Source organism: Bos indicus x Bos taurus, chromosome 7, assembly GCF_003369695.1.
Source record: "Bos indicus x Bos taurus breed Angus x Brahman F1 hybrid chromosome 7, Bos_hybrid_MaternalHap_v2.0, whole genome shotgun sequence".
Taxonomy (NCBI): Eukaryota; Metazoa; Chordata; class Mammalia; order Artiodactyla; family Bovidae; genus Bos; species Bos indicus x Bos taurus.
This window is the reverse complement of record NC_040082.1, coordinates 20520581-20530318: the sequence shown is the minus strand read 5'-3', so window position 1 is coordinate 20530318 and position 9738 is coordinate 20520581. Positions and strand designations below refer to the sequence as shown.

General features: G+C 41.1%; 1 protein-coding gene across 4 annotated transcripts in view; it reads left to right on the top strand.

Moving 5' to 3' along the window:
- Nucleotides 1-1050: 1050 nt before the first annotated feature.
- ADGRV1 (adhesion G protein-coupled receptor V1) overlaps nucleotides 1051-9738 on the top strand; it is a 541641-nt gene continuing 532953 nt past the window's right edge. For 2 of the 4 annotated variants that reach the window (XM_027545616.1, XM_027545615.1), the window contains exon 1: nucleotides 1055-1214. In XM_027545616.1, coding sequence (XP_027401417.1) covers nucleotides 1193-1214 — 22 coding nt within the window. In that variant the 5' untranslated portion in view covers nucleotides 1055-1192. Of the gene's footprint in view, nucleotides 1215-9738 lie in introns of all 4 variants that reach the window. The other 2 variants (XM_027545618.1, XM_027545617.1) reach the window with 2 other exon arrangements.

The window sequence follows — 9738 nt, the reverse complement described above, 5'->3', positions numbered from 1 at the left end:
TCTCCAGGGGATCTTCCCTGACCCAGGGATCAAACCCAGATCTCCCGCATTGCGGGCAGATGCTTTAACCTCTGAGCCACCAGGGATCTAGTCCTAATTATGCCTTTAACTAAGCCACTCAATCAGCTAGTATTTTAATTTTTTTTGACCCTAAAATCTGCGGTGAGGTGGTATTAGACAGGTGATTGCTAATTTCAATCTCCCTCTTGGTTTCAAATTTCTATAATTCTAATAATCCTTCATGTGCTTTATAAATCTCTGATGCAGATGGTGAGTTGCACGTTGCTGATGAGATGGTTTGACCTTGCAGGCTGAACGAATAATTGCCAACATTTGTTGAGGGTTTACCAAGTGCCAGGTGTAAAGAGTTGCACCTCACACAAACTCATTCATTTAATCCTTCCCACAGCCTTCTTAGGTAAGAATTAATAATCCTATTTTATAAACAAGGAGGCAGATACCTTACTCAGATGTTGACCTCAGTTTGTGCTTAGAAGTGTTATGTGGGAGTAGATTCCTCATTTCTAACATTTCTCCAATTCACACGCAAATTCTTAAGAGGTTAACATCTCATGGAGCGCTTCAACGTTAAAAGCCATGCCCTTTTAGGAACGAAATAAGACTCAGTACATGAGTTTTCTCTGCGGAAAGAAAACCAGCAATTGCGCACAGTTTTGTACGCAGGGCACAGTGCCCCGCTGCCTAGGTGTGCGTGATTCTTGTGCCCAAGGGGACAAACTAGCAAGCTGAGTCCAAGCGGACTACCATAAAACACGGTTCGCTCCCGAGGTCTGAGATGCGCTGCAGCTGCAGGATGTGCGCGTTGCTGCGCGCCGGCAGGTCAGCTAGGGCGCCTAGCTGCTGGAAGAGTCCATTAGGGACGGCCACGGCAGGGTGTTCCGGTCGCCGGAGGGCCGGACCTGGCGGCCCGCTGCGCAGACGAGGGCGCTTCGTCTTGGGCGGCCACCCCCGCTCCGCTGGTCAGGTGAGCGCAGCCCGGGGAGCCGCGTGTCCGATTGGAGCAGCTGGAGGAGGCCGAGGGGAGGGTGAGCGGGGGAGGATGGAGCCACCTTCCTGATGCGACCGCGGGAGAGAGACTTGGCAGCACCGGGCGAAGTGTGCGGACGCGAGCGGGAGGCGGAGCGAGGATCGGGCGAAGGGAGGCTCGGCGGGGACCTCAGGGCGCGCGCGGATGTCGGTGTCCCCGGGGCCAGGTAGGCGGTGGCTCTGCGGGGTGGTCCTGCGAGCCTCGGGGTGGCCCGCGGGAGCGCCGCAGCATCCCGGCCGTGCGCGGTGGGTCGCCCGCACCTGTTGCTGGTGGTGTGGGCGGCGAGCGAGCCATGCGCTGCGGCTCATCCAGGCGTGCCGCCCGCGGCCACACCGCCTGCAGTCCCGGCGGGGCAGCTGGCGTGGCGTTCCCCCACCCGCCCCTGCCGAAGCCGCCTCATCTCACGGAAGGTGGGAAGCGAGCGAGCGGAGGGAAATAAAAGTTTTCTTCTCTTTCTGCCTGTTTGAAACTTGAATTCTGGCTTGAGTTTTAAACAGTCTGCTTGAAAAACAAGTGATCTCTAGATCTGTCTAAGGCGCGCATTAGATAATAATAACGGGAAGGTTGAGATAAATTGAAAGAGTCTTTAGGTTCCAAAACCGCTACAGTCGAAGAACTTTCAGGGAATTGATTTCAGGAAAGTAGGAATTCGCCTGGAACTGTAGAATAATGTGTATTAAAAACTTACCCATTTTTAATGTTTTAAATTATTTCAAAATTGATTTTTTTTCCTTGAAACCAAAACTTAAGAAATTATGGCAGTTTTTATTAAGCGGAAAAGCTGGTGTGAAGGTGCCGTGTTTACTTATTCTGCGTAACTCTTCTTTTAAACCATCTTTTCACGTTTCACAGAATCCACAGCCTTTAAAAATGTGTGTAATGTGTTTATATGTTAGCTGTACACTGTTTTAGAGATTACTGATATCAGATCTTAAGGATGCATAATTATTGACAATAAAGCTCAAAAAATGTGCTTTAATACATTCAACATTAAATGTAAATACTTGCTGAAGTTATTACCTTATATTACTAAAGTTCTTTTTCCTCCTCAATGTGTCATTTATCAAAAGAGCCAGATAGAACCGTAAAAAATATAAAAGGAAAAAAAGATGTTCTGTGTCTAGTAAGGATACAAATGAACTCCAGCAATCTGTTTTTTTGGGGGTTATTTCCTAGTCTGTAGGGAAATGCCAAATACACCTTGAACTGTGTTGCAGTAAAACATTTTAAATATTTGTGTTTAGATACAACGTCCTGGCACTGCCATTAATACAGTGACTTTGGACATTCGTTTACCCTTCTGTGCCTTAGTTTCTTCATTTATAAAGTAAAGGGATTGGACTAGGTGCTTGAAAAGACTTAATTTAGCTAGAAATGAAATATCTCAAGATTATAACTTTTAAAAAAGGAGTAACCAAAATGTATACACTAGAAATAAGTATGACCCAAATTGGTCCATGTTCCTGTTTCCATGACGAGTGACGATAGCAGTTGCCCAGTATTGAATGCTTGCTATCTAATGAATTCTGAGAAGCCCTTTATATATGTAAATTAAATAGTATTACCCAGTTTAACGATAATGCCAATAATTGTAGACTAGGTAATGTAAATAACTGTAGACTAGAATGTAAGTCCGTAATGGAGGTGAAGGTAAATTACGAAACACATGGAGTTTTAATATCATCAAATATAGAAATGATGAATTAGCTACACCTTTATTATATTTTAATAACAGTTATAGTTTGTGTTGTATATATACTTATCAAATATTGAGTGCTAATTATATTCATTGTCAGAAAATGAGAACATAAGGTATATTTGGAACACAAATACTTTTGTGATAATCATGGATAGAAATGATATTAGGGAGGCTAGGGTTACACTTCTTCCTTTGGAGAAGGAAATGGCAACCCACTCCAGTGTTCTTGCCTGGAGAATCCCAGGGACAGCGGAGCCTGGTGGGCTGCCGTCTATGGGGTCGCACAGAGTCGGACACGACTGAAGTGACTTAGCAGGGATACACAAAAGTTACAAAAGGTTCAGATATCTTTCTAGTTAGAGGTATTGTTGGCCTTGGCACACGCAAAGAAAAAGTGTTCATAGAAGAATCAGCTGTGACTAAACTCTTTTGTACATATTCCCATGATGAGTGATAATAGTATGCCGCATTTTTCGAAAGTCCACTATATGGACTTTGTGTTTACTTGGCAAGTATTATTTGATTTGCAGATGAAGAAACTGAAGCAGAAAGATCTATGCTCTGGAAAGCTCCACAAAGAAAACACATTTTAACTCAGATTAGGTGTGTGATCCTTTATTGCTCAGAGATTCATAGACTGTGAACATGGCATTGAAATCCTCAAGCACTGGGAGGAGGCTTGCAGCCAAACTAGACTAATCCCTTTTATGTTATATTTGGGAAAACTGGAACTTTCTAAGTTAAGAGACTCACTTAAAGTCACATATTCTGTTTTCCCATTTATGACTGTAGATCTGTACATTCCCAGAAACAAATAAGTGAGAAGCATGTTAACGGATAAGTGTTTAGTTTATTGCCTCTCAACCAAATGCTGCCTCATGCCGTTTTTAATATTACTGACCTACTGTTATTGAAAATTTCAAGGTGGCCCCAATTAGGCCACAGAACCTTTGAGGACAGTGACTATATTTTGTATTTCTCTAGTATCTGTAGGATTTAGCAAAGTGATATATTGAGTAACTGGCTTTGTCACCTGTTTACCTGTGACAAGGGTCCAGAGTTTGGATCTGGTTTGGATGCACTAGATCCAGGGTTTGCACAGTGAAATCACTGTGCCATCACCACTTTGGCTTCGTGTACAGAGCAACTAGACAATTGATACATGCTCAGAAAGCATATTAAGCTGCTTGGGTGATGATTATTTAATTTTACTATCAAATGTAAATAGTATGTTACCATGGAGATGGATGAGCATTTCCCTGATTTCGTGCGGGGGAAAAAATCACACAGCTAAGTATTACACACAGTTGAGTGTAAACATCTCTCTAACTTGCAGATAACTTTTTTCCAGTTGTTAATACAAATTCATGTAGAAAATTCAAACGGTACAGGGAAAAAAAGAATCACCAGGAACTCCACTGTCCAAAGGTTTTGGTGACTATCCAGTCGGAGAGATGTCTTCCTTCTATTAACTCCTGCCTAATCAGGGTGAGAGCTGAATTATTTATTTAAACCGTTGATGGTTTAAAGCTCTATTTAGTCTTAGTATTCTCTCACTCAACTGTTCTATAAACAAAGATGTTTGCTGAAAAATGAAGATAAGCATGCTGCTAATAAACTGGACTCTTGCCCTCTCATGCAGAATGAAGTAGTACAGAAAGTTGATTTTGCCACATAATGCACGTCTTTTTTTTCCCTTCAGCGGGCAGGACTTGGGGGACAGAAGGCATCTTTGAATGTATGGAGGATTCTCTGATATGTCAGGATGTCCGGCCACACAGGAAGCCAGAGCAACAGAGCTCTGTGGTCCTGATAAGAGGTGTGGCAGAGGAGAGGAGGGTGGAACTGGGACACAGGAGGCTGTGGTAATACAAAGGCTGTGTTTTCTGATTCCACTGTGACACACTATACACTTTAAAATGTTCCACGCCAAGTCCCTCCCACAGCTGTTGGGCAGGTGGTCACAGGGCTCTTTCTGGTGCAGTCAGGCGTAAGTCTGCCTATCCCTCCGAGTAGGGGCAGGATGCTGAAAGGGCAATTTCTCATTCATTTATTCAGGATTCTGAAAACTCAGAATGGACTGCCTTTCATCTAAAGGAGTCAAACTGACTGTTGGGATAGTGGTGCATCCATGAGTTTTGAACTAATGCAAAATTATTAGTTATAAAGGAAGGCGGGGGGTTCTATTTGAGAGAGACAATGCCAGCTTTCTCTCTATGCATTTGAATGTCTTTACATTGTAAATGTTAGTTTTAAAGATTATTTGATTATTTGCATTCCATAAATTTATGTGTCATTTAAATTCCTTTTCCCTGGGCATGTTTTCTTGATTTGTACTATGTATTTGGGAGTAGCATTCTTTCATGCTTTACTTTATTAGGGGCTTAACATGGCTTAAGTCCAACCATCTGTTCCAGTCTTGGCACATCAGCACATTAGTGGTGGTGGTAGGGGCTAAATAAAATTCCCACAATTTAAAGGTTAGGGAAAGAGCTACCTTTATGAATAGATTTCAGCAAGACAATAGTGCAGAAGTGGAGTAAAAATGCATTTCATTCTCTGAAGCACAAGGTCCCCTGTCTGTCTTTAGTTTTGCTGAAAGGCAATTAGCATTTCAGCTAGCCAATTTGCTTACATGCAACGAAGTACTTGGGTTTATAATTTGCTGCTCTCTGTCTGAAGCTGTTGAGTCCAGTTCTTATGTAATCCTCTCCCAAGTAGCCTTCTCTCCAGCATAGTTATTGTTGCTGGTCTTAAATAACTAATCAACAGAGAGTTTTCCTTGCCTTCAACTGTAGGGTGCCATAGGGCATGGAAAATGAAATGCCAAGCTAATAAGGGGATGATTGTAATTATTAAATAGTCATTATTGAAGTGGGGCACAGGTTGAAAGATGCTGAATAGCTTCAAATCACATGCAACTTCAAAAAGGCATTGTGTGGTGCTCTTAATAGTTTATTTCTGCGTGCAGTATGTGCAGTAAACAAAGGGTATATATTAATATGTTGGAATTAATTGAGGAAGGTGACTCAAAATTAACAAAGAAGAAGCAATTCTTAATTATTTATATTGACTTTGCCCCTTTCTGCAAGAAAGAAGAGTATGTTTAAAGAGAAAATATTTTTTTTCTTAAGTGTTACAACAAATAAGTGCGCTGAGGCATATTGTATAAACAATTCAAGGGTTTGTATTTGTATGCTAGTTGGAAATAAGATTTTGTAAGCTTCTTTAGTCATGAATTCTGATTATTAGGGTGCTATTAGTATATTTCATGCATATACTGATATCCCTCTGAAAAAGCCACTGTATATTATGATAATCCTTTTGTTAGGATAATTGGAATAATATTATCCTTTAATCCATGTCATGGGACAGTAATTCAATTTAGCTCATCTTTTAATACAATCCTGTTTTTGCAAAGTTATACTTATGTAATTATTTGGAAGTAAATTAATACATTACTCATTTTTCAAAGAATGTTTAACTGAAAGAAGGCATGTATTAGATACAAGCCTTGTAAGTGATCATTATAATTGAGAACATATAGGAAAGGACTGCATGATCTTATATTTCCAGTCTGTGATATAAAGAAAAAGCCCTATCTGCAGCTATAAATAGAGTGGTTTGTATATTGTTCAACTGCATTCACCAGTGTTGATTACTAGGAATGAATCAAAGGCTTACCTGTCCTCTGGCAGACTAGTTAACTCAGGATGGAAAGTGTCCTGGAAACAGGGGCCCTTGATCTGCACTTTGAAGAGTGGTAAAGGAGAGGGAGTGCTGAGGGGTAGAGAGAAAGGCCTGGGGAATGTCGTGGATCAAAGGTGCACAGGTAAGAATGATCGGGCTGTCTTGTTCCAGATACACATTAGATCAACTTGTTGACAGAAGAGAAAAAGATGACTGAATGTATGGTGGTATGAATTTTTTTTTTAATTGAGATATAATTCACTTACCAAAAAAAAAAAATTCACCTTTCAAAGTAGACAATTCAGTGTCACTTAATATATTTACAAATTTGTGCCATTGTTAACCATTATCATTCCAGAACATTTTCATCACCTCAAAAGAAATCCTGTTCCCATTCACCATCACTTCCTGTTCTCTCCCCACTCTCAAGTCTTTGGCAACCAGTCTACTTTCTGTCCCTATAGACGTGCCTCTTTTATACATGTTATATACATGGAGTCATCCAGTACATGGCCTTTTGTGTCTGCCTTCTGTCACTTACCTGATATTTACAAGGTTCATCACGTGGTAGTGTGTTTGTACACGTAAAGTACTTTGTTCTTTTTTATGGCTGAATAATTCCATTCTGTGAATATACTACTTTTTGTTTATCCATTCATCAATTGATGGACATTGAGATTGTTTCTAATTTTTAACTATTATATTATGGACAAGTTTGTGTACAAGTTTTTGTGTAAATAAATGCTTTCAGTTCTCTTGGTAAGGAGTGGAATTGCTGGGTCAATAGAGAGGTGAATAAAATAGCCAGGATGCATTAGAAGAACTTTATCCCTTCTATACATCCTGTTAAGCTCAGTGTCGCCATATAAGGCAGATGATTGAAGTGTGACCTGAAGTTTTATCACTTAGAACTCTACTTGCATAGATCTCTGCCAATTGTGTGTGTGCTAAGTCGTTTCAGTTGTTTATGACTCTTTGCAACCCTATGAACTGTAGCCCACTAGGCCCCTCTGTCCATGGGGATTCTCCAGGCAAGAATACTAGAGTGGGTTGCCCTACCCTCCTCCTATGAACTGTAGCCCACTAGGCTCCTCTGTCCATGGGGATTCTCCAGGCAAGAATACTAGAGTGGGTTGCCCTACCCTCCTGCAGGGGATCTTCCCGACTTAGGGATTGAATCCACTTCTCTTATGTCTCCTGCCTTGGCAGGTGGGTTCTTTACCACTAGTGCCGCCTAGGAAGCCCAGATCTTTGCCAATTATAATTCATTTAATACAACCAAACTGTGATAAAACAAAATAAAAGGACAGTTTGCGACCAATGACTTCTCCTTCACTAGTGGCTGTAGGTTTTCTTAAGATGGGAAGTATGGTAATGGCTGGCATAATGCGTGACCTTTCTAGGATATGCTAAAATAAAAGGTGTGATTGTATATTACATGATGCACGCTGAATTCAATTTTCTGATGACTTCTGTCCTTTCGGTAGGCATTCATCTAAATGATATGGTTGAATTGACAAAATGAGATAAATTTATTTATTCTTCTAAGGTAAACTACAGAGCTTTAAAATGTTATTTTGTTAAGGAGGGCAGTTCATAGCTTATTTGATTGAAAGTTGGGCTTTAAGTAAAAGACGTGTTCAGTTCACTAATGTATAGTTTGTCAGATATCACTAATTCTGTTGTGTATGTGTACACTTGTGTATTTATCTGAAACCTTAAGTAATTTTCTGAAAGGGTCTGATGTACTTTATGAAATAAATTGACATTTGAACGAATTTGTCTAATTTTGGATGAGGCAAAATATTTTAAGCTCTTTTGAAAAAACTCGATGTATTTGCTTAGGGCCTCATGATTTGGGCTTCCCTTGTGGCTCAGCTGGTAAAGAATCCACCTGCAATACGGGAGACCTGGGTCCCATCCGTGGGTTGAGAAGATACCCTGGGGAAGGCTACCCCCTCCAGTATTCCAGCCTGGAGAATCCCATGGACTGTATAGTCTATGGGGTCGCAAAGAGTTGGACACAACTGAGCGACATTCACTTTATGATTTGGAACATATGTTCACATAAATTTATTCATGTAATCTTAATAACCACTTCATTGTTAGAGCCAATTTGACCTCCTGATGGCAATATATTCATGCATTTTTACATTTTAATTATTTATTTAAAATTAATTTTATTAGCGTATAGTTGATTTACAGTGTTGTGGTCGTTTCTGTTGTACCCTGCATTTTTCACAAGTAGGAATTTTCAACTGAGGCACCAAAGAAGTTGTATATCAAATGTCAAAGTGAGTTGCGAGAAATTATCAGGACTCAGAATTTCAAAGAAGATAACAGAAACTAATTGGATAATTTTAAAATTTCTTCATATAAAGTAAAAGAGTTAAGTCCGAGAGAGGATTTTCTGGAGAGAATTTATATTGGAAATCCGTGGAAGTGCTGTGACTATCCCATCTTGTGTGTATCTGTGTGTATGTGTGTTAATCAGTCAGTTGTGTCTAACTCTTTGCAACCCATGGGCTGTAGCCTGCCAGGCTTCTCTGTCCATGGGATTCTCTGGGCAAGAATACTGGAGTGGGTTGCCATTCCCTTCCCCAGGGGATTTTCCCAATTTAGGGATCAAACCTGGGTCTCCTACGTTGCAGGCAGATTCTTTAACATCTGAGTTTGTGGCTCTTCTTGAATGTGGTTGGAAGCGCTTCACCTCTGCTTGGAGAGTCTGATTTGTGGTTGAGGACAGAAGCAAAAATGTTACCAAGAGAACTCAGCAGGGTGGAGGGATGTGTCTGGTGATGCTGTGCAAAGGGAAGTGAGCCCCAAGAGCCAGCTATGGCACTCACAATAGGGATGTTACCTGAAGTCATTTTCAAAGAATCTTGCCTAAGAGGACAGCTTGTGGCAGGCCCTGGTTGGGGTAAAAGAAAAGTTAGTGTTAAATTAGGAGAAGGCAATGGCACCCCACTCCAGTACTTTGCCTGGAAAATCCCATGGACAGAAGAGCCTGGTAGGCTGCAGTCCATTGGGTCGCTAAGAGTCGGACATGACTGAGCGACTTCACTTTCACTTTTCACTTTCATGCATTGGAGAAGGAAATGGCAACCCACTCTAGTGTTCTTGCCTGGAGAATCCCAGGGATGGGGGAGCCTGGTGGCTGCCCTCTATGGGGTCACACAGAGTCGGACACGACTGAAGTGACTTAGCAGTAGCAGCAGTGTTAAATTAATTAGAGCTTTGATTGTTAATGTGAGTTTGCCAGTAAATAGGTATTATTATGAAAGCTTTCAAACATGTACAT